General features: G+C 41.4%; 1 protein-coding gene across 3 annotated transcripts in view; it reads right to left on the bottom strand.

The window, feature by feature from the left end:
• Nucleotides 1-5,139: 5,139 nt before the first annotated feature.
• RFESD (Rieske Fe-S domain containing) overlaps nt 5,140-26,348 on the bottom strand; it is a 29,633-nt gene continuing 8,424 nt past the window's right edge. Inside the window, exons 1-5 of one of the 3 annotated variants that reach the window (XM_075181145.1) lie at nt 12,967-13,044; nt 11,202-11,384; nt 11,082-11,116; nt 9,586-9,662; nt 6,263-6,527 (exon numbers count right to left, since the gene is read on the bottom strand). In XM_075181145.1, coding sequence (XP_075037246.1) covers nt 6,392-6,527; nt 9,586-9,662; nt 11,082-11,116; nt 11,202-11,379 — 426 coding nt within the window. In that variant the 5' untranslated portion in view covers nt 11,380-11,384; nt 12,967-13,044 and the 3' untranslated portion in view covers nt 6,263-6,391. Of the gene's footprint in view, nt 6,528-9,585; nt 9,663-11,081; nt 11,117-11,201; nt 11,385-12,966; nt 13,045-26,348 lie in introns of those variants that run through there. The other 2 variants (XM_075181128.1, XM_075181137.1) reach the window with 2 other exon arrangements.

The raw sequence follows: 26,348 nt of genomic DNA, 5'->3' as shown, positions 1-26,348 counted from the left end.
CTTGGTAAGTTTTTGTTTTGTTTGGGTTTTTCTCTGGCTGGCTTCAGTGACAGCTGCGTGAGAGGCGGATGCTAGGTCCCGGCGCCACGCGGATTGGTAAGGTTTTGTTTTGTTTTGTTTGTTTTTTCTCTAGCTGGCCCGTGGAACCCCTGTGTCAGAGAGCAGAGGAAGGGGACAGCATGGCAGAGGGCAGAGGAGGGGGACAGCGTGGCAGAGGAGGGGGACAGCGTGGCAGAGGAGGGGGACAGAGGGCAGAGGAGGGGGACAGCATGAGAGGGGGCAGAGTGTGTGGATGCAGAGAGGCACAGAGTGTGTGGATGCAGGGGGGTACAGAGTGTGTGGATGCAGGGGGGTACAGAGTGTGTGGAAGCAGGGTGGTACAGAGTGTGTGGATGCAGAGGGGCACAGAGTGTGTGGATGCAGAGAGGCACAGAGTGTGTGGATGCAGAGAGGCACAGAGTGTGTGGATGCAGGGTGGTACAGAGTGTGTGGATGCAGAGGGGCACAGAGTGTGTGGAAGCAGAGAGGCACAGAGTGTGTGGATGCAGGGGGGTACAGAGTGTGTGGATGCAGAGGGGCACAGAGTGTGTGGATGCAGAGGGGCACAGAGTATGTGGAGATGCAGAGGGGCACAGAGTATGTGGAGATGCAAAGGGGGGTACAAAGTATGTGGAGATGCAGAGGGGGCACAGAGTATGTGGAGATGCAGAGGGGGGCACAGAGTATGTGGAGATGCAGAGGGGGGCACAAAGTATGTGGAGATGCAGAGGGGGCACAGAGTATTTGGAGATGTAGAGGGCACAGAGTATGTGGAGATGCAGAGGAGCACAGAGTATGTGGAGATGCAGAGGGGGGCACAAAGTATGTGGAGATGCAGAGGAGGGCACAAAGTATGTGGAGATGCAGAGGGGGCACAGAGTATGTGGGGATGCAGAGGGGGCACAGAGTATGTGGAGATGCAGAGGGGGGCACAAAGTATGTGGAGATGCAGAGGGGGCACAGAGTATGTGGTGATGCAGAGGGGGCACAGTGTAAGTTAGCTGTAAATTATTCTTTGACAGAAATATAATTGAAAAAAATATATATAAAAATATTCTTTTCCCTTGGATTTATGTGTATTATTTTTGCATACAACTAAATAAGTATCTCTGTCCTGACCTATTACGTTTTTTTGACTGTTTATAAAATGGGACTGCTCAATAATTATTTTGGAGGGGTGCCTTGAAAAAATTACTCTAAGGATGCCGCTAACTGCAAAAGTTTGGGAACCACTGATAAGCCATTGTTGGACACTACTAGGGGGTAAAAGTATCAAGCTGAGAGTTTTCCGGCGGGATTGAAAAGTGGAGATGTTGTCTATAGCAACCAATCAGATTCTAGCTATCATTTTGTAGAATGTACTAAATAAATGATACCTAGAATCTGATTGGTTTTTCAAACCCGCCGAAAAACTCTCAGCTTGATACATTTACCCCTAGATGTAGAGCATAGAAGAGATTTCTTTCTGACCACATTAATAAGCAGTTATTAAAGGAACATCAACATAAACAGCTATATCTCTCCTAGGATATCACTTGTAATTATGGTATCATATGCATCTGGTTTCAATTGTCTCAACTATCTAGCATTGAAGATATATTATCTTTTATTATAATAATATAGTTCACAGGGGGATTTGACCTATTGAAATAATATCCATAAAATTGTGGAATATTAGTTAATGAATATAGAAAAAACACAGTTTGCACCATCTTGGTCAATGTTCTGGCATTGTAATGCTACATAAGTGGTGCTATTGGAATCAACAATTAGAGTGAACATTTTTAGAGGATCTATACCTAAATATATTATAGAACGGAGCTGTGCCGTGGCTAGCAGTTAATTACTGCCTTTTAACATTTTTCTTTTATAATATTTCGCTAGTACACCAAATATTAATAATAATATGTGATATTTTAATGAATACTAACAAAGCAATAATGCAGATTTTATTTAATTGAATTGTGGAGTGCATCAAATGTACACATTTTTCTTCTCTTTTTTTATTTGTAGTAAACTATCTACATGTGTGGGTGCCCCCTCCCCTATTATTAATTATAAGGAATTACAAGAAATTGGTTTTTGAAAGTGATAATAGATGAAGGTTTCTTTTTACCTTATTCAGTGCATTATACATTTTTTGGTACATGTTAAAATAAATCTGTATTTTACTTGGGAAAAAAAATACTAGCTGGCTGTGCAACAGAGGACTGTTGCAAGATGGCAGGACAGTCAAGAAGACAGCAGGGCGATAACACAGGGAACCCCTAGTTTCTCCACATAGATATTGCAGAAAATACTGAAAGTGGGCTCATCTGGAAACTAGGATCATGGAATCTGACTGCTACAATGCCTTTCAGTTCTATCTCCAATTGATTAGTGTGGGCAGTTTGTGAGAAATTGGGTATTGTCACTTAACCCCTGCTGCACAGAATCAGTACACCTGTAGCAGAGCTTCAAGTAAGGGAGCACGTGTGGGAGACTTCTGTGTGCCGTTGGCAGTAGACGGAGTAGCAGAATGACAGAGGTCTCCTGATTCTGTGGCCAATTCCAAAAACAAAATGAGCCACAAATAATATATATATATATATATATATATATATATATAAAAGTTAACCCGTGCATGATACTCATGCATTCTAGTCAAATCAAGCTACTTAAGGTGTTAAAAAGGTTCTTGTCATGCATTTGGGCCATAGCCCAGGCCTCAACCACCAACCACTCCCCACGGTCACCCCCGGCAACCACCAACCACTCCCAACTGTCACTTCTCCTTCAAGAAATATATATATATATTTTTAAAATCTTTATAAACACTTTTAACAATCAACAAATTAAATTAACAAATTAAAAACATCTTAGTATACCAAATTTCAGCCCTTTCTGAATTTTTTTTTCCACACACACTAAGAATTTAGTAGGTCAGTGTATAACTCTGCCCAGCAGGTGGCGCTGCAGCTCGGTTTTATTTTTTCCACACACAGACAGACAGACTAACACACGCCACTAGACATTTATATATTAGATATATATATATATATATATATATATATATATATATATATGTAACAGAGTAATGCAACCTGTGATTTTCTCTTAATTTTTCCAATTTTCAGAGGGGAAAAAACAAGCCACTTCAATCCAAGCTGAACAATCTTTGAATAAAATTAATTTACATATCTGTCCTGTCAATTCTGTATCCACTGACTAACCTGAAAACCCCACCATAACCATAGCTCACTGCACATGCTCAAAAGAGCAGAGTGAGGGCCTAAAGAGGGGATGGAGAAACATTTCCAGTCCCTGCAACAAACTTTGTTTGGGGGCCCGCCAATTGTGGGTTACACCTCTGGACACAGACCTAACGCACAATTCCCACCTACCCTTATTAGTATTCATCAATACTGGATAGTTTTCTGCTTGGTTTACAAAACAGGGTCTTGTCCCAAAGCAGACTGTTTGTGTCTAAAAAAATAAATATTTATCATCATCAGAAGATGAGATGTTGATCAAATTGCTCCATATGTTATATTTGACCCCAGCAAAGCTTCATAAGATGTAGCCCACACACTCCAAGTATTAGTGGCGTAGTTGTGGGGAGATTGGAAACATATACAACTTTTGGGACTGCCCAGTGAGTCATTCGCTTTGGATGGAAGTTTTCGATTTAGTTCAAGAAGTCACTCATCAAACTCTCCCTTGTATTCCTGAGTTAGCGCTCTTTCACCGTTGTTCCTCCCTGGTCGCCTCTAGTGATCGCTATATGATTGACCATATGTTTGCCACTGCTCAAGCCACCATTGCCCAATCTAGGAAGACGCATTCACTACCCTCCTTACACAAAAATCATTTCAGTGCAGCTTTGAGATGGAGACATTGAGGGTCACTTTCTCTACCGTATCAGTGAAATTTAGATATTTTTTATCATAGTAATCAAAAAAATTGTACTTTATATACAGTGCATTTCAAATAATTTTATATTGCGGTGTGTCGATAACCAGACTGACCTTTCGTATTAATGATCACTGACTATTTTTTTTTTATTGCGATTCATATAAGGAATATAAGACCCTTTATTTAACTGCTGTTAAGCAACCATTATATTCAGGGCCTGATTATCCATTAGACTGACTAAGCTGCAGCTTTTGGGGGTGCAAAATTTTGGGGGGTGCAAAACTGTGAAAGAGAGAGGTATAACCTGAAATTAATTTTAAAATATAAGAGAATAGTTGTTCTCCTAAGTAAAAAGAAAACATAAAAGAAAAATGTAGTAAGATTTTAATCTTGATGTTTTCCCATGGTAAAGGCTGAAGACAATGGGCCTGAGTTATTAAGGCACGCATACTGAGCACATTGTGCAGTTGTTCTAAACGGCACGTAAATCGGCTCTGCATACTCCCAGAGTCAGCAAGGAACGGATCTCAAGATACGTGTCACGAAGCCTAGGATTCTCGGACCTTGATCTGCCAAGTTTGATGCTACTCTTACCAGAAGTGCGGAGTTTAAGTTAGCGGCTGATCTTCTCCAGGGACCCTCACAAGAAGGTATGGGTTTTGCTGCTTCCACTACGCAGGTCGCGGCCCTCTAGGGAGTACTTGGCGAGATCAGTAGGGAACAGATGAGAGCGATGATCTGCAGGTTGCCGAGTATTACCACTGGAAAGGTGAGGATGAGAGTGATGATCTGCGGCTGTTTCAAAACCGCACTAGGAAAGAAAGACTAATGTGTTTCATCGCCCAAGATAATTTCCTCAGAGACATCAGTATTTCGTGCAGTTCTATGTTGTGCTCATATTTATCAACAAGCTTAATCGAGTTTTTTATTGACTGTTATGAGTCATGAATCTGTGGATACAATAGAAACTAGTCCTGGAACCCTAATTTCCCTATTTCCATTGGTGCCTATGGTATATATATATATATATATTTTTCTCCTTTAATTCAGAGGAATTGGAATAAAAGAGACATTTGGATATCCTACATTCACTTTTTCCTCTGGAGGAAATTTATATGCATTAGAGGAATACTTCCAGCTTTGTTTGAGCTGAGTTTGTATTCATGAATGCAGTAATTACAGGTGCCATGATTATCCAGCCAGCAATAATTTGCATTTTAAATGTAGAAATTGTGTATGTTTTCATATAAATAAATTGTATTAATATATTTCCACAGTGTAAGCATCTGTTGTGGCCCAGGTACACTATTGCATTTGTCTTTTTTCAGGCATTTGTTTTTTGGGGCGATCGCAGACCCCTTGCAATTGGTGGCCTCGACCACAGCCTATCAAGTGCCGAAAGATTCACTGTATTTATTGGCTGACTATATGCTGTAGAGCATGCTAGGATTTGTAATGTTAATGCCAGGAGAGGCACACATTGGCCAGGGCTGTTCTAGAGCAAATATGGTCATTTATAGCAATGCCGCCTTTTGCACGGGTGAAAACTGATCAGGACAACTATAATAAGACCTGGGATTAGTGCAATTAATTTTTATTCTTGTGCTTTTATTTAATAATATAGGATTTTCTCTGAGCCTTTTGATAGTTAATCTTCTCCATTGATTTGTTCTAATTTATGTATTTGCAGATGATTATTTAATTTAATTCAGATTAGAATCATTTTAAATTAACCCGTATTCAATAACAACAAAACCCAAACAGCATCCTGAAAACCAGAGAGGACCTTTCATATCCTGACTGAGTGAAAATCAAACACATGAAAACCCTATTTGTTCATTATTTTCAGGATTGTGTCAACTGAAGGATGTGTTACTTAAACACTGCAAAGGAGTGATTTTACATTTTAATACAGGACTATTGGGCTATGGTCTATGAATGGATTATGGAACATTAAAGCTTAAGTTTAACTTGCGGTACAGTTGTACATTAAACATTACAGGACTTTATTAACATACACATGTTGTAATACATGGCAATTAATCATATGTTCTAGCAGTTTATAAATTAAAGCAAATATCTAACCATAATGTTGTATTGTTATTAAATATGTCCCACAAAAATGCTGTAACCCATAGCAACCAATAATATATTGTATTAATGGCAAGTGAGAATAATGAAAGCAAATGCCAGACTTATTTCTAAGAGTTACAGCTCCTTTGTACCTTGATTGTTTACTTGTACATCACATATAAAACAAAGCAGCAGATATGACATACAGTTCTATATTATAATTAACTTCCACAGTTGGGAGTATAACCTCATTGAGCTGGATTAGGGCACTCTTCATCATTAAACTTCTCTGTTGCATAGAAATCAGAATCACAGCTAGTACTACTATCTGACAGTGTTACATAGACACCCCCTTTTCTAACAGTCACTTTGTGAGTCCTTTGCTTCACTCCTTTAGAGAACCACTTTTTGGTTCGTTTTGGGTCTTGGGGGTCAACGCCTTGATACAGACCCTCACCATTTTCCAAATTAATTTTATATTTGTGCCAAGGGCAAACAACACAAGCTTTTCCATCGATATCCTGCAAACAAGCAGACAGATTAGTAGTGTGTACAGAACAGTGAAGCATGTCATATCATAGTTTAAAAGCCTTAGTCCATTCAATCAATATTTTATGTTGTATATTATCATTTATTATAAAAATCTCTACATAATCTCCATAGTCATAAAAACATCAGTGTAAGAACTCATTATATCATCATATACAGTAGCTATAAAGAGTATGCACTCCTTTTGGAATTTTTCACATATTCTGTTCTTGCAACATGTAATCTATATAGATTCATTTAGGAATACTTAACACACAAAATACTCTGTAATGTCAAATTAAAAAATGACTAACTGGTAAAGTTGGATGAATTGATTTGGTCTATTCTAAAATTTGCTCATATTTTAGTGCTTCGCAAATCGGTCCAGTTTTGCCCAAAACCCTCTGAATAATTCACATCACCTTGAGAATCAGGCCAATCACAGTGCATGGAATGTAAAGTAGTCAATCAGCAAAAATAAACAAATGTCAAATGTCTATAGCCTTATAAATGGAGAATACTGTTCCTGGGTTGTTCTAGGGGAAAAGGTCTGTGAATGCTAATATTTGTGACAGACTTGTGACATGAGGTGCTGAAATACCTAGCCAAAACATTGTTTGCTATGCTAACTGCTGTATATATATATTTTTTTAAAAGTACTGACTGGTACAAAACCCCTATTTATTCTGCATTTGTCATTAGTACTATGTTTTATCATCATCCTCATCTATTTATTTATAGAACGCCACTAATTCCGCAGCGCTGTACAGAGAACTCACTCACATCAGTCCCTGCCCCATTGGAGCTTACAGTCTAAATTACCTAACACACACACACACACACACACACACACTAGGGTCAATTTGTTAGCAGTTAATTAACCTACCAGTATGGTTTTTGGAGTGTGGGAGGAAACCGGAGCACCCGGAGGAAACCCACGCAAACACGGGGAGAACATACAAAAGCCTCATAGAAAAGGCCAAGGTCGGGAATTGAACTCAGGCCCCAGTGCGGTAAGGCAGAAGTGCTAACCACTTAGCCACCATGCTGTTTTATTTTGAAGTACAAATACCCAGGCCATATATTGTCAGCTTAGGTATTTTTTATTTTTTTTACAATGTATTCACTGGCACAGAATAAACTATTGTTTTCTGCGCATGTGATTATCACTAGTCTGTTCATCCTCTTATTGTACTAGGAATCCCCAATCTCCCAAGTTTATTGTATTGTGTGTTGGTTACTTTATAGAGAATAACAACTTGTGAATAAAAGTACTCCAAACAAAATGTGACAAATATTGCTTAAGCCAGGGTTTCCCAAACCCAGTCCTCAGGGCTCCCCAAAAGTGCAGGTTTTCCATATCTCCTTTGCTGGAGCACAGGTGTATTCATTACTGACTGACACATTGTAACAGATCCACAAGTGGTCCTAATTATGTCACATGAGATCCGAAAAACCTGCACTGTTAGGGAGCCCTGAGGACTGGGTTTGGGAAACCCTGGCTTAAGCCAAAGAGGAGGTTTTGTAGATACAAGTGAAACACATGAAATTATGGGCCGACTAGCCCATGTTAGGAGCTCAGATAATAACTGATCTTTTCAACCCCCTTTATCAAATTGTGACACCAAGCTTTATTTCCGTTACTATCAATAGATCAGGTCCTAAGCAGTGGTGAAAACAAAGGGCCTCTGAAGCTACAATTAATTGGCAGTGAATATTATGAAAAGGATGATGAACATTTCCTCTCATCCTATGCTTAGATGTGATCAGATGATGATGTGAATTTACCACCTAGCACTAAGCCTAAATCTAGACACCCCACATTGCCAAGTATATTATACAATACATGAAGCAATGCTAGTGCCAGTGGTAATGAAGCAAAGCAAAGTATGCAGTCTCCTCCATCTTTTTTAGAATTAATAATGAGTGTCAAACATTTATCAGTTGTGCTCAATACAAAGCAAATTGTCTGCAGAGTCTGGTGACATGAAAAATTAAAATTACATTAGACAACCTATTTTAAGAAAGTGTTTGCAAAGTTGTGCCATGTAGTGACGATGAAGAGGAAATGGTCACATATGGAGCTGCTATTCAGTAGGCACATTATAAGTGTTAAAAAAATAAAATTGTTTGCCCCACCAACCACATCAGAGAAGCACAATTACCAACTACCTCAATCTTACTCCCCCCTAAAAAAACATTATACTATGAAGGAAGGTGTAATTTATCACAGGCTAAATGCAACCGAAAACACAATACCAGACAGTGCAATGGCTGCTGTTTTTCTATTTTGTTTACCTACAACCTTACTAACAAGTGCAAATTCCAGAAATACAAACCATGCATTACGTAAAAGACCAGTCACTACTGCAAGCTAAAAATCAATTATTTGGTATTATTTTTTTATTTGTATTATTTATTTTTTGTAAAACATGACAATGGTAAATTGTGTAGTATGTGCACAAAGGGGCAATTGAGAACACCAGCCTTGATCCAGCATAGGAGTCCCAGTGTACTTTTGGGAGAATCTCACAAGACCTGACAAAAAAGATGGAAGTTCCAAGAACAAAATGTTCATGATAATTATACATGTAGTGACATTGGTCTTTACTGATGTTAATGAGGGTGATGATGATGTACATGTTGATCATTCTGGGACTGAAGCTGCACCTGATGACAATTGTGAAATGCAACAGTACGTTTTCAGTCATCATCACTTTTTTGTAATAATATCATAGGAAAATTCCAAAACAGTCACGGCTATAACCGTCAATTATAACTGCTGTAAGTATTACATAGAGGGTAAAAGTGCAGCAGCACACATCATAGAGCACTCTTGGAAAACATGTAGGTAAACATGTACTTAGCAAAATGATAGATTTAGAAATATTGGCTTTCAAGATTGTGTAATTGGAGTCATTTTGGGAACTGATGGCTTGTGCAGAATAAAGATGATACTTATTTGCCATTATTTTTCATACACAGCTGTATCCACTTTATACACCAACAAGAAGGTTGAAAGGTTATGCACCCACCCTAGCATCCACTCACTGTTGTGCTGCCTGCTGCTGCCACAGATATTGTACATTGCTGATAGGACATGGGTGACTCACATTGAAGCAGAGATCCTGCAGATCAGAGCAAATCTCAATTTGCAGACAGAATATTTTTTTTTTAAACGGATTTTGCTTAAGTTATATTTTAATTTATTCTGTGTTTAGTTATCAGTGGCGAGTGCCACTTTACTAGTTTTTTTTATTTCCTTTATACTATTTTACAGGATATTGTAGGAAACCAAAACAACCAGGTGATTCAATCACACTTCATATGATCCCCTGGTAGTTTGGTTTACTCCAATTTGAGGTAGAATCTAGTATAGTTTTCTCGATAAAACCCTGTCATTGCGGTGTACAACATGTACTGCCAGTTGCTAAAGTAATTGTAAGGAGATAATCTTTAGGGAATAGTAAGTGACCAGCATTTTCTTTTACATCCAGGGTGTACGTGCTGACATTGCTGTTAGAACCATAGGAAAATTACAGCCAAAAAAGCATTATATAGACATTGTATAAGTCAAATACAAAGCAATAGCAAAAGAAACTTGTAAATTTGGTCAACTCAACTATTAGCAGCTATTGCATACATATAGAACATGCTCAGCCTAAGTATGCTGCTAGAGATTACACTTTCTTGAGTCTGTACAGTGAGATAAGAAGCCCTCTACTTTTCTTTCCTGTCTATATCTCCCTCACCACCACCTCTTATCTATGCAGATTCTAGAATATTACTGGAACATAACATATCCTATGTGATCTCTTACCAATAACCACCACACTATACTGTGTACATCATGTATTGCACGTAACATGTATTACTAGCAATCTTGTATGGACTGATAACATTCTGAAATAATATATATAATGTAATTCTAAACCATAGAACTGATGTAAAATGAGGTCAGGGTCTAAAAGTAGATTGGTCCTAACCCTGTACAGACACAAAGGTGCTGGTGTGGTAAATGCTATATGTTTAATATTGTCAGGTAGTGTCATTATTTCACTGATCTATATTTTCTTGTTACTGACAGGCAAAACGTAGAAACATATATAAAGGACTTAGGGCTATATTTACTATGCAGCGGTTTCCTAGAACCGCTGATTTCCGGCGCTATGAAGGCATTTTAAAAATGGCACTTGTATTAAAGACAAAGACCGTCGGCGATTCTACGGAACCCCTGCATAGTAAATGTACCTTTTAGAATCCAATGGTTATTATATTTATGCCTTTTGATGCAGCCTTCCCGTTGATTGAAACATTGAGTATGTTCATTATGTTTTAATTTACAAAGTATATTATTAAACTATCTTGCATAGAGCATAATACCAATAGAAATAGGACATTTTCAGAAGGAGCTTAGTGCCCTAAATCCTCCATCAATAAAGGTTTTGTTTAATGCAAAGGGAGGGACTCCCAGTGTTTCAGATCTTTACATAATTTGGTCAAACCTAAATTCTATAGAAAATACTTATATTACTAAATGAACCCACCTCTATTTCTCCAAGATGTAATGGTCCTCCAGAATCTGTAACACAAAAAAGTCCTGGAGAAAGTTATATTTGTTTTACCTTTAACCTAAGGTATTATCGGCCTTTATAGAATGTGCTTACGGTAACACCGGAGGTCCAGGGCATGGTATTTCCCCAGGTGCTGGAATATAACCACTTCTCTATCATTCACTGTGACTCTGATCCTCTTGGATAGTTTAAAGTCTTCCAGTTGTCCCACCAAAACAGCCGACTCATCTATTTCTTCTGGTGCTGAGCTGACTGCTTGCTGCTGACCCATGACCTCTATAATATTACAAGCAAAGGGTCAAAGAAATGAGCAAACCATGCCGGAGCAGCCCTTTAATGTTGCTAAGAAAAAAATTATCAAGAAATGTAAAAGTAACACTGAACATCAAGGTTTCATAAGAGGTCAGATACGACACAAATATTCTAAACACCAGGCAAATTTTAACTTTTCCCCAAATGCCTTTATTGGAAAAAAAATTATCTTAACCTTCAAGCGTTCCCTGAAAACCCACCTCTTCAGACAAGTTTATAATATTCCTCAACCAGCATCTTAATCTCCCTGGGTTACCCTATTACCACCCTCTATACAGCTAACCCAAGATAACAACCCTCTTACCAACATTGCTGTGTGACTGATCATACAGCCCACTCAATACCTTTAACCTTTGGCATTCTAGCTGGTCCCATGTGCAATATGATGTAGCACGTGCCCTTGTGTATCAAACTCCCATTGTCCCATAGATTGTAAGCTTGCGAGCAGGGCCCTCTTACCTCTCTGTGTGTATTACCCAGTATTGTTTTATTAATGTTTGTTCCCAATTGTAAAGCGCTACGGAATTTGCTGGCGCTATACAAATAATTGATGATGATGATAATCTAATGTCTGAGAGCCGGGCCAGTTCAGGATATACATACACCACTTATCTCCAGGTGCTAGCACCCAGCAGAAGTCTGAATATACAGAATGCACTGTATGTTTATAAACTTTTCCCAGCTGTCAGTCCAGGAGAATCAGAGGTTGCAGATACTGATGGGGTGAATATCTAGTTTGGGGGAAAGGGATTTGGAGAAAATAATCAGATTGTTCCCTTCCCGAACTGTTAAAGGGCTTTACAAAGTTCAGGCAGGGATTTAACAAGGATAAAGTTCTATAGATTAGAGACAATACTCCAGTTACAGTTTCAGGGGAAAAATAACAATATACATTTTACCAGTATAGTGTACACTTTACAAGACAAATATTCTCTCTGAAATTAAGTCTAGATCAAACAAGGCAGAAACCTCATTTAGACCTATACAATAAGTATTTTCTTTTTAGGTGAATTACTTCCATTTCACTGCTCCCAAAATCTGCTGCCTTTGACAGACACCTTAATTTTCCTCACCATATGAACATTCCTCAGTGGATTCATAGAAACAGCTTCCAGTACAACAAAGTACAGATGGAGTTTACTGCAGTTAATAATGTAACATGAAGGATTAAGTAATATTTACTACTGTGTCATGAATCTTCAGGCGACTTATTAGGAGTATTAATTAAGCTGTTATTATATTTGGATATTCAGGTTAACTGCAAACAACCAAAATACTTTGTACTATGGCATGCTGTGAATTGCAATAAACTCCCCTGTATCTGTACATTTTTTTCTTGAACACAAGTTTATACTAAAAAATACAGCATCACAATTCAGAATAAGTGTACATACTGGTCTTCACTGGCCATTAAACGTCTATACTTAAGATTACAAGGAAGTTTTCCCCCTCTGTAAAAGCAACACACCAGAGCTACATTAAGCCATTATAATTATGTGTTGTACTTTGTAGGATTATATGAACAAACATGCATTAAGTAACTCACCAGAGGCTGGATCACTGGCCCAGGAGCATTGAAGGAAAGACACAAGCCAGAAAATACAGCAAGTATCTTTGCTAATTGCTCCTCCCATCTGATAACATGGGCAGGACACTGAAATCTGCTCTTAGTATTTTTTTGCTTGCTTGGCCATATTATATAGATTAGATCTGGGCACAAATAGTTACACCAGCCTTAGGAGAAAGATAAAATGTGGTTGAACTCTCAATTAGTATGTTCCCTGTATAAAAGGACTATGATAAACACATGTTTTCAAAAACTTGATTAAATTAAGACATACGCAATAGCTTATGTGAAGCATTTCGGATATGTGTACTTTATACAACAAAAATAACTGTAGAACACAGTTAATGTTTATATCCCTTGAGAATAATAGATTAGGACTTCTGTAGGTGTCTTATCATATATCCACAATGGCATTGAAATACTCTTGCTTGCTATACAGGATTCAACTTTAATTTTAAAAAAATAATAAAAAACACATTAATTAATTTTAAAATGTAAATTGTATTGGATGAAATGAAGGAGTATAGCAGATGTCACATCCTAAAGTGTCACAAATAGCATTTTTTGTTTTCCTAAATCCCAAATGTCAATGCATTTCTTAGAACAGTTTCTATTACATGAGTTATAGTTCTAAATACAGATGGGTGTAATTATCTGACTTTGCTTTGTTAAAAAGACAACAATCAGTTACTGGTCTACAATGGTTGTATTCCCTCTAGTTATTATTTAAGGCTTGAGACTACTGCTTCTGTTTCAAGGGGTAATTGCTGTCCCACAAGGACCCACACTTAAGGTAAATGTATCAAGCGGCGAGTTTGAAAAGTGGAGATGTTGCCTATAGCAACCAATCAGATTCTAGTTATCATTTTGCAGACTGTACTAAATAAATGAAAACTAGAATCTCAACTTTTCAAACCCGCCGCAAACTTGCACCTTGATACTTTTACCCCTTAAACTCAAAAAAGAGATAGAAATAGCACTGTAGTCTCACTAGCTGCTTAAATATATAGAAACTTTTTTCAATTAATCAAAATTTCAAGATTAACTTAAAAGCCAATGGTCTCAATCAAGTCAGAAATAAAGGATCTGATATATATTTTATATATAAATAAAACTACAAGAAATGGACTAATATAAAGCATAAACAACCACATAGCATGTATAGCAATAAAGCAGAAGACAAAAGCATAATATGTATATGGGCTTGAATAAACACTTATATTTAAATGCAATCTTGTCAATAAATCGTTCTGCCCTTAACTATATACATCAATAGGAAAAGCAGCTTCTATAATCAGAACTTATATTCCATAACCCTTCCAAGTAGTTGTTAGTACTTAATGAGTCACAATCCATAGACAATATTAGTATGTCCACACCGATTATGTTAGGAACTCTCCCTGGTTTACTCTTAGGAGATGAACTTTCCCTAAAGCATCTCAAACTTAAAAAGAGCTACAAGTTCCAATACAGGTTCCAATACACTGCCGGATAATGAAAGACTGATGATAAAAGTATTTTTCCTTGACTCAGAAGGCATATTTAATCTTCAGGAAAGGTTGTTTTATCACTGGAGTGCTCTGATTATTCTTTAGCTGCGGTCTTATTTGTCCGGGTGTTTCTGCATAAAGCTCCTTTGCATTGTACCACACAGTGTTTCCAGTTTACATAAACATGTCATATAATAAAATATAGACAGTGAACTTTTATGCTTCAGTTCATTTCTTGAAATGTAATAATAGGTTGAAAGTGGTAATCATCAATTTCTGTACACTAATATGTGATGCGATTAGTTCGCAATCAAACAATTATTTTTGCAAATAAAAACATGCAAATAAGTTTAATCTATTTATTTTAGTTAATATAAAATATAATGTGGTGAAGAAGCTAATTAATGCATCCAACATGTTAATCGCATCCAACATGTTAATCGCATCTTGTCTCAATCTGTTCGCAAACGCATGAGAGCGTTCCCGGTAGTATTTATGAAGCAAATGCACATTGCGAACACTAATTATAACTAATATTACTTCTCATACGACAACTAGCAACTCCAGGGATGTCATAAAAGAACCAGTATATACAGGTCCAGGGGTGGGAGCCTAAGGAAGGATATCTGGCCACACATGCTCAAGGAACAACGACCAGAGGAATCAACCATTGGGGCATTGAGTTCTTGGGAGGTCATGACTCATCAATTTGTGAATGTGGACCTTTATACTGTATCTGTGTATGTTTGTGATGTCACTGCTTTTTATGACTGTACAGTGTATAAATTGTTCACCTCTGGCTTTGGAAACCAGAGCGTTCTGATTGAAGGTTGTTGTTGGTGCCAAACGTGCAGGTGTATGTATGAGATACTTTGCCCTGTAATTTATATTGCGAATAAAACTCTTGTGCTTTGGAACCACAGTGTTCACATCTGAAAATCTTTATTTCATACGATGCATATGAATGTATCACATTATATCGGTTACAGCTGGCAAGTCAACATGCCATGCATGAGGTTACCTGACAGCATTCCATAATGAGTAGGGTACCAATCTACAATGCAATAAGTGTGTATATTTGTCAGTATATCATCTACACATTCAAAGATCAGCAATACTGTGAATAGATTTTCCCCATCACCAACATGTGAGTTACTACTGTTAGCCGTGGTGGCCGCGGGCACCGCCGCGACTCTTACCTTCCTCCTGCGGGCGTCCCGGCCGTCGCTATGACGACTGGGACATCACTTCCAGCATCTTCGTCTTGGTTCCCTTGGCAACAACCGAGATGCTGGAGATCTCCTGCCGCTGCGCCCAACCAGCTGTCAAACAGCCGGACGCGCGCACGCAGGTCCGTGCAGGGCCAGCCACTCATGGCTTTTAGATGATTTAGGCAGCTGCACTCTGTGTTCTCATTGGCCAGTAGTGCCATGTATTAATTAAGCTACTCCTGGATATACTTTTAGAGCTCTTCCCTGATTGTCTCTTAGGACTGAGCCTCACTGCCGGTTATAGCGTCCTGTCTCAGTACTGCTGCCTGCTCTTGTGCTATTTTGGTGTTGAACCTTGGAGTGATTTATCTGTTTATGACCTCTGCCTGTCCCTGGACTCTGAACCATTGCCTGTGACCCTGACCTTCTGCCTGTACCCGGACTCTGTACCATTGCCTGTGACTCTGATCTTTTATCTGTACACGGACTCTGAACCATTGCCTGTGACCCTGATCTTTTGCCAGTACCCGGACTCTGAACCATTGCCAGTGACCCAGACCCAGCTTGTTCCTGACCACTTGTGCTTGGTCTGGTCCACAAACCTCTGGCCTGTCCCTGCTCCGTGTATTACCTCCTGTACCTGTGCGCTGCCGTGTGAACATAAACTTGTACTACACTGAGTGTAAGTCCTGGGGGTATCCGAGTACCTGTGAGCATAACCAGTCTCTACAGGAAAGGTGGCTGCTATAGGTGAAGACCTCTTCTGCTATAGTTCTACAAGTATATGCCACACGGGTAGCCATAACATTATAACTGGCCAGTGAAGATTGGAGTTAATTTATGTCATGGATGACAGCGAGCCAAACCTTTCTCCAGCCCAGGTCCTGGCTAATCAGATCCAGACCTTGTCACAAGTTGTTCAAAATTTATCTCATCGCTTGCCAGCACAAGAAGAGTCCTCCAGAAACCCGCAGCTTCAACAGGCCTCCTCTGGCATCTTTATGGAGCCGAAGCTGAACCTGACCGATCGATTCTCTGGAAGCAGACCCGCCTTCCGCAACTTTAAGGAGAGTTGTAAGTTATACTTGCGTCTGAGACCACGCTTTTCTGGCTCTGAACAGCAGAGAGTCGCTGTTGTTATCTCGTTACTTCAGGGCGATCCCCAGTCCTGGGCCTTCTCTCTTTCAGCAGCGAGCCCCTCCATGCAAACCGTGAATGCCTTCTTCCAGACCTTTGGTCTACTATATGACGACCCAGACAGAGTGGCCTCAGCTGAGTCCCATCTCCGGGTATTAAGGCAAGGACGTCGCTCTGCTGAAGAATATTGTGCAGAATTCAGATGGTGGTCAACCGATAGTGAGTGGAATGATCCGACGCTTCGGAGTCAGCTTTGTTTAGGCCTTACGGATCAAATCAAGGACTCCTTAGTACAGTATCCTACGCCAACCTCATTTGAAACCTTGATGCAATTAGTTATTAAGATTGATTGTCGACTCAAGGAAAGGAAGATTGAGAGAGAGTCATCTATACCTCCTTGCTCACCACCTAAGTCTTGCTTTACCTCTCTGGACACCCCAGAGCCCATGCAGTTGGACGCCTACCGTCTGTCTCCCGAAGAACGTTCCAGATGGCGCTCCCTGGGTCTCTGCATGTACTGTGGTCAATCAGGCCACCTAGTTCGTACCTGCCCTACCAAGTCGAGAAATGCCTAAACCTAAGTGCTGGTGAAGAGGTGCATTTAGGTTTTCAAATAATCTCTTCAGAGAATTCCTTGTTAGTCCCTGCACGCTTAATCTTCGAAGATCATTCTACAGATGTGTCGGCCTTCCTTGATAGCGGTGCAGCAGGTAACTTCCTGGATGTCCACTTGACTTGGACGCTTGGCATTCCTTATATCAAGTTGGGATCAAGCATTACCACCTGCTGCTTGGATGGTAACCCCTTTCCTGGGGGTAGAATACTCGCTCAGACTCCATTGGTTAATTTATCTGTAGGTGTCCTCCATGCGGAGGAGCCCTCATTCTTCCTGATTACTTGTCCCTCTGCTTCGTTGATTCTGGGGTATCCTTGGCTTCGCAGCCATAATTCCCTTATTGATTGGAAAAAGGGGGAGATTGTCCATTGGAGCCCAGAGTGTTCCTCTTCCTGTCTGACTCTACCTCTTAGAACTCTACAGCCTAGTCCAGGATTGCTACCTGCACCCTATCAGGATTTCAGCGATGTATTTTGTAAGAAGAAAGCCGACTCCCTTCCGCCTCATCGGGATTATGACTGTGTGATTGATCTTGTACCGGGTTCCAAGTTGCCCAAGAGGCAACTATATTCTCTATCTATCCCTGAGATCCAGGCCATGGAGCAGTATGGGGAGGAAAACCTGCAAAAGGGATTTATCCACCCTTCTAAGTCTCCCGAAGGAGCTGGTTGCGTCTTCGTGTGTAAAAAAGATGGCAGCCTTAGGCCTTGCATAGATTTTCGTGGTCTAAGTAATATCACTGTTAAGAACATGTATCCTCTGCCGTTAATTTCTGTCTTGTTCTACCATCTTAAAGCAGCCACCATCTTTTCGATGATCGACCTCAGAGGTGCCTACAATCTCATACGTATCAAAAAGGGGGATGAGTGAAAAACAGCTTTCAACACTCAGTCAGGACACTACGAGTATCTTGTTATGCCATTTGGTTTATGTAATGCTCCGGCAGTCTTCCAAGATCTAATCAATGAAGTGTTACAGGAATTTCTTGGAAAAACGGTTGTCGTCTATCTGGATGATATCCTAATTTATTCACAATCCTCGTCTCAGCACTGTCAGCATGTTCGTGAAGTCCTACAAAAATTATGTGAACATCACCTCTATGCAAAACGGGAGAAGTGTGAGTTTGAGGTTTCCACATTGGCCTTCCTGGGTTACATCATCTCTTCATCTGGTTTCGCTATGGATCCCAGTAAGGTTCAGGCAATTCAGGACTTGGTCCTCCCTACTATCTTGAAGGCGATCCAGAGATTCCTTGGCTTCACCAACTATTATCGAAGATTTATAGGCTCATTCTCCTTCTTGGTGGATCCTATCACCGCCCTCACCCGGAAAGGCGCTAACCCAGCTGAGTGGTCTCCGGAAGCATTGGCAAGTTTTTCAGCCCTCAAGGCCGCCTTCATTCCTGCACCAGTTCTTAGACATCCATACCCGGAACTCCCATTCATCGTGGAGGCATACACTTCAGATGTTTATGGAGGTGTCATTCTCTCTCAGAGAGACCCTCAGAGCAAGAAATTGCATCCCTGTGCTTACCTTTCCAGAAAATTTTCGCCCGCTGAAATTAATTACGACATTGGAAACCGTGAATTATTGGCTATCAACTGGGCCTTTGAAGAATGGCGGCATTGGTTAGAAGGAGCAACCCATGTCATTACTATCTTCACTGACCACAAAAACCTCCAGTATATCTAGACCGCAAAAACCTTTAATCCCAGGCAGGGATTCAAGGCCCGCTGGGCCTTGCTTTTCACCATGTTTAATTTCTTCATCACGTTCCGTCCAGGTTCAAAAAACATCAAAGCCGATTCATTGTCCCGAAGTTTCATGGCATGTCATCCTCAGTCTCCTGACCCGCAACCTATTATTCCCTCGACCTCCATTCATATCGGTCTAACTCAAAATCTTGAGGCCACACTTCGCCAGTTCCAGAAAATTGCTCCAGCTCAGACACCCGCTAATAAATTGTTTGTCCCGGGTAATCTGAGGAAATCTGTCCTCATTGAATGCCATGACAGCTGCTCAGCAGGTCATCCCGGAATTCACAGGACCATTGAAATACTTTCCCGCTGGCTTTGGTGGCCAACCTTGTCTTCCAATGTGGAGCGGTACGTCCGTGCCTGCCCAGAATGTGCCAACTCCAAGCAGGCCTTGGACCCATCTTTCTATGAATTTTATTGTCGACCTTCAATTGTACTCGGGTCATAACACCATTTGGGTAGTCGTTGATTAATTCAGCAAGATGGCACACTTCGTACCCTTACCCAAACTGCCGGATGCCAGAAGTTTGGCCACCTTGTTCATTACACATTTCTTCCGTTTCCATGGCCTTCCAGAAGACATCGTCTCGGACCGAGGGTCTCAGTTTATTGCACAAATTTGGAGGTACTTTTGTAATTCCCTCGGAATCAAAATCAGTCTGTCCTCAGCTTACCACCCTCAATCGAATGGTCAGACGGATAGAGCGAACCAATCCTTGGAACAGTTCCTGCACATCTATGTTTCCAAGTTCCATGATAACTGCTACTCTCTCTTACCTTGGGCAGAGTTCGCATACAACAATACCTGCCATTCCGCAACATGTACATCCCCGTTCATCTATAACCTCGGGTTCCACCGGAAAGCTAACTCTTTCTCTTCTGCTATTTCCGTTGGTGATTCCGGGACGCCTGCCTTCACATCTAGGTTAAGGTCCATCTGGAAGAAGGTGCACTCCGCACTATGTCAAGCCTCCCACAAATCCAAATCCTTCGCTGATCGTCTTCGTGGTCCGTGTTAATGAAGATAGGGGATCAAGTCTGGTTGTCCACATGGAACATCAAATTGAGGCAACCCTGCAGGAAACTGGGGCCCCGATACATTGAACCATTTTATGATTGAGAAAAAGATAAATCCAGTGGCATGCAGGCTTAAACTACCACCTTCTTTAAAAGTACCCTGCACATTTCATTGCTCTCTTCTAAAAAAACCTGTTTATCCTAGCAAGCTCAACCAGCCTTCCTCTAACAGGCCCTGGCCTCTGCTTTTGAACGGAGACCATGGGGTAAATGTATCAAGGTTCGATTTTGCCAGCGTGTTAAAATCGCGACAGATCGCAGGTGTTAACCTGCGATTTTAGTCCCAAACTCATCAAATGTATCCATCTGCGATTTTTACCCTGATCTTCAAAATTGCTGGTCATCTCAGGCGATTTGCTGCGATTTCAAACACTCCCATGTTTGGCAAACTCTCCTGTGTTGTAGCAGCAAGTTATATACAAAACACTGTTGCACTGCCCTGTCATACAGCTGCCTGAGCTATGGCACCTGTAAAAACTGTAAAGAATAGATAAAAGTAAAAAAAAAAAAAAAAAGCTTGGGGTCCCTACTCTATTCATGCTTAACCCTAGTGCTGCCTGACTACTGCTGGTTCTGTTAAAATCGGGGAAAAAATGTGCGTGGGGTCCCCCCAATTTTCATGGAACCAGCACTAGGCAAACCAGCCGGGGTTGGAGGCACTATAACAGGGGGGACACGCGGCAGGGGTCCCCCTGCCATAATGACTAACTAACCCCAGACTGTTCAGCGCTTGGCTGGATTCCCTAGGGAGCGGTGTCCGCTGAAAAAAACGAGTGCCCTCCCCCCTAGGGACACCCAGCCCAGTACTGATAGCACTAGGGCTCTTCCTACACCCCTGGGTGTAGGGTAATAATGGCAGAAAAAAAACCAGTGAAAAAAACAAACAGACGTCATTTTGTTTTGTGGAACTACAAGTGCCAGCCAGCCAGGTTGCCTTAAATATTGTGGGCATGCTGCTACTTGTATAACTACAAGCACCAGCATACCCACGGCAGCCAGGGCATGTTGGCACTTGGAGAACCACAATAATAATAATAATACATTTGCTTGTAAGTCCTGAGAATTGTTTTTTTAATAAAATCATTGTAACAAACCTCTTGATTGTCCCTGTTTTAATATTGTGGTTTACATTTGTAGGTTTCATCAAATGGTTACTATTTCATAAAGGGGGTAAGACTATTTATTATATTTCGCAAAGTGTTTCTGTTTATTATATTTCATAAAGGGCTACTTTTGTTTATCAGCATCATAAAGAGGGCACTACAATTTGTTTTTATTTCTCATGAGATTAACATTAATACTGCACACTTGTGGCACTGAAAGTGCAAGTATGCACTGGTGCCCATGTACATGCTGGCACTTGGTAGTTCTACAAACACCAGTATGAAAGAACAGTTATGGGACAGTGCAAGCTGGCATTTGTAATGCTACAAGAGGTTCCACTAAATTTCCAACGGCCATGGGTACCAGGAAAGGCCCAGTGCTAATCACCATGAGGCCGGTACTCTCTAGGTGCGAGGGCAAGGTCATTTTTTGAGACCCCATGGGCTGAGTAGGCCCATGGGCCCCTTACTCTTACAGAGTGTAAGGAGCAAAACCAGGTTTACAATGCAGTTTGGTCTACACCACATGTGGTTTAATGGGGTTTCAAACCACCACACATGGGATGTGATTTGAGTACTAACCGCAGGATAGTAAATTCTCTGGTTTGGATCTGAAAATTGCATCCAATGTGTGGAGGTTTGCAAACTACCTACTAAGTCTCCCCCAAAATACTTTACTCCTTACCCTTTATTCATCAGTTCAAGGGCCTTCAAATTACATGGACATTTAATAAATGTGGCAAGGGGCTTTTTCTCTTTCCTGGTCTACCCCTGGTATACCAAGATCTGCAACTTAGAAGAGAAAAGAGAACATGACTTGAGTGTGAACAATTGAGAAAGAGTCGAGATTACCCTAATCATGAGATTTACCACCCCTTCCTGGTACCCGCAACACAGGGGCTACAGGTAAATTTCAGGCTTCTCCTGCTTCCCCTAGTAGGAGAGCTGACCATGGAGCAGATACCATGGGTGGGTATCTCACAAATTGTGGGGTTCCCAGACACTGGACCACCACAGTTGCAAAATGTTATTTCTGAGAGAAGTTCTAAGTACAAGGTGCAAACACATGTGCACAATAATATATTGACCCCTTACCAAGCGCATAACTTGGTAAAAGTTGACTGAGCCATTTGGCAAAATTATAACAAATGGTCTCCAAGGTCCATCTTAATGCTAAACCCCCAACCTACTATCCCAGTACAAGCTAGATAAATCTCTGGGTAAAGGGCCTACTGTACCCCTGGGCTTCCCAGCTGTATTAGCTACTATGTCTAGAAATAAGCTCTTGCTTGTTACATCATGATTGAATCTTTGTTTACGTACTCCAGAGAAAATTATTTTCAACTCTCTGCTCACACCTAAGTAGACAGTTATAGTGTTGGGATTATAAACTAAGACAACATGTATTTCAATAAAACTAACATTTTTTAAAAAAAATATAAACGCTGTGTTACTACACTTTTATACACCCTCTGCTTTGTACAGTTGCCCTACATGGAAATAATTTAATTATTTATTATAAAAAAGACAAACAAAACAATTACATTATACACATTTTCATATATCCATATATGTGACCTAAGAGGAACATGGGAGATTTGTTATAGAAAGGTGGGGAGGGACTTTCTCATATTTCCTCTCTGCAGACTAAGATGAAAATTATTATAAACTAGAGATGAGCGATTCAGGTTACTTGAAATCCAACGTTGGGAATCCGAGTGAAGCCGAAACGAGGCGAAACATAATTTCCGGCAATTTTTTTTTTGCAAAACGCGCAATATATATAACGTATTTCCCCATGTATAAGGCGCTCCCATGTATAAGACGCACCTTAATTTTGGCCCCGAAATTTAAAAAAAATATATTACGGTAGCTGTCAAAAAAGGCAGGGAGAGTGTAATGGCCGGCTGCTCTGATTGTGATCAGAGCAGCCGGGCAGCACACTCTCCCTGCAATCGACCCCCCCGCTGCCACTGTGCCTCTTCCCCCCTCCTTCTGGATAACCGATGCCACTCTGCCTGCCCCCCATCTGCTGGATCCCCGCTGCCACTCTGCCTATCCCCTGCCTGCTGGATACCTGCCGCCACTCTCTGCCTGTCCCCCATCTGCTGGATTCCCGCTGCCACACTCTGCCCATCCCCCGCCTGCTGGATCCCTGCTGCCACTCTCTGCCTGTCCCCCGTCTGCTGGATCCCCGCTGCCACTCTGCCTATCCCCTGCCTGCTGGATACCTGCCGCCACTCTCTGCCTGTCCCCCATCTGCTGGATTCCCGCTGCCACACTCTGCCCATCCCCCGCCTGCTGGATCCCTGCTGCCACTCTCTGCCTGTCCCCCATCTGCTGGATTCCCGCTGCCACACTCTGCCCATCCCCCGCCTGCTGGATCCCTGCTGCCACTCTCTGCCTGTCCCCCGCCTGCTAGATCCCCACTGCCACTCTTCCTGTCCCCCCGCCTGCTGGATCCCCGCTGCCACACTCTGCCTGTCCCCCGCCTGCTGGATCCCCGCTGCCACTCTCTGCCTGTCCCCCGCCTGCTGGATCCCTCCCCCCCCCGCTGCCACTGTAACGCTGCCTGTCCCCCTCGATCCCCCCCCCGCTGCCGCCCCCCTGCATCCCCGCTACCCCTGTATAAGGCGCACCCAGGTTTTAGACCCAAAAATATGGGGAAAAAGGTGCGTCTTATACATGGGAAAATACGGTGTATATATATATATATATGTATATATATATATATATATATATATACATACAAGTTAACCCGTGCATGATACTCATGCATTCTAGTCAAATCAAGCTACTTAAGGTGTTAAAAAGGTTCTTGTCATGCATTTGGGGCTAGGCCAGGCCTCCTCAGGGGAAGAGCGTTACCCCTGACGCAAGCACCCTTTTTTACCGTGGTTTTGTCCACATGTCACCACCTTATCATTCTTCTCTCCATCACCTCATCCTTCATTTTCATCGCCACATCTATCCAGATGTCTATCCAGACACAGGGATCTCTCTCAGCGGTCCTGAGTATCACACTCCATTCGCTCTGTCACCCCCGGCAACCACCAACCACTCCCCACTGTCACCCCCGGCAACCACCAACCACTCCCAACTGTCACCCCTGGCAACCACCAAACACTCCCAACTGTCACTTCTACTTCAAGAAATATATATATTTTTTTTAAAATCTTTATAAACACTTTTAACAATTAACAAATTAAATTAACAAATTAAAAACATCTTAGTATACCAAATTTCAGCCCTTTTTGAGTTTTTTTTTCCATACACACTAAGAATTTAGTAGTTCAGTGTATAACTCTGCCCAGCAGGTGGCACTGCAGCTTGTTTTGTTTTTTTACACACACACACACACACAGACAGACAGACGCCACTAGGCATTTATATTATAGATATAGATATATATATATATATATATATATATATATATATATATATATATATATTCCTCCCTCATTTTCTTCAGTGCCATTTTAGAAGACACAGCATGTAGGGAGGAGGTAGCTGCAGTGCTCTCCTGATAAAATAGTATTGAGGGTGAACCAGGGAAAAGAGGTAAGAAAGCAATAGAATTCTGTCATTATTGTAAAGCAGATCTGTAGAGAATAGTCAGCTAAAATAGTTAGCTGATCAATTGCTTTTAATTTCAATCTTAATTACACTTTGCATAGACTACTGCCTACTGGTTGTTGATAATGATCAACATTTATTTATATAGAGCCCACATATTCCATAGCTCTTTACACTTGGGGACAAACACAGTAATAAACAAACTGGGTAAAACAGACAAAGAGGTGAGAGGGCCCTGCTCGCAAACTTACAATCTATGGGACAATGGAAGTTGGATGGGGTGAGGTCTGCATATTGTATTTCAGTCCAGCCAGATAGAAAAGGTAAAAAAACAAAAAGTGAATAGCATGCTATATGATCCAGTCACACAGCAATATTTGTCAGAGGGTTGTTGTCTTGTGTGGATTGTGTAACAGGTGGTAATAGGGTAATCTAGTGAGGTTAAGAGGGTGGTTGAGGAATATTATAAGCTCGTTTGAAGAGGTGGGTTTTCAGAGAACACTTGAAAGTTTGTAGACCCAAGGAAAGTAATATTGTGAGAGGGATTGAATTCCATAGATTGGATGCAGCCCAAAAAAGTCCTGTAACCAGGAATGGGAGGATGTAATGAGAGTGGATAAGAGCCGCAGATCATTGCAGAACGGAGTTGTCGGGTTGGGAGATATCTTGAGACAAGTGAGGATATGTATGTTGGTGCAGCTTTGATGATGGTGCCATCGCCCCGGGCGCAGCAGCCGCCCGCTACCTTCCCCTCTGTGTTACATAGTAGAAAAAAAAAAATCTAAAAAAAAAAAAATCAAAAAAAAAATGTGGCCCCTCCCCCGACTCGCAGCAATCGCCCCCTTCCCCCCCGCGCGCGAGTCGGGGGAGGAAGGGTGCCGCGAGTCGGGGGAGGGGGAAGGGATGCCATGAGAGGGGGGAGGGGCTAGTGTGGTGGCTGGTCCATGAAAGGACTATGAAAAAAAACGCCAGCTCCCTGTCACTGCAGCATCACCATGCTGTCAGTGCAGAAGAGCCAACACTGCGGGGAGCTGAGAAGTTAAGTAAGTGAGGGGGAGGGGGATCTGTCAGCTCCATTAGTTGTTCTCTCCCTAAGCACTGGTCTGTTATATCACATGCTGTGTGTTAGCAGCTCTCTGCTTCCAGGACTGCCCCTCCCAGCATCCCCAGCTCCTCCTGACAGCCCTGCGTTCCACCAACACTCTCACCTCTGCTCCTGATAACTATGACTCCAGTGCCCCTCCCAACTCTCGGTACAGTACAGAGCCCCCATCATTGACCTTTCCTTGCCCTGCATATCAGTTCCCTCTGTTTCTATCCAGATATGTTTCCCTTCCTTCTGATCCCTGACACCTGTCAATTCTGACTCCTGGACCCCCGAAATACAGCTGTAA

This window comes from Mixophyes fleayi, chromosome 1, assembly GCF_038048845.1.
Source record: "Mixophyes fleayi isolate aMixFle1 chromosome 1, aMixFle1.hap1, whole genome shotgun sequence".
Classification (NCBI taxonomy): Eukaryota; Metazoa; Chordata; class Amphibia; order Anura; family Limnodynastidae; genus Mixophyes; species Mixophyes fleayi.
Note: the sequence above shows the minus strand (reverse complement) of the source record. Positions and strands in the feature narration are given on the sequence as shown.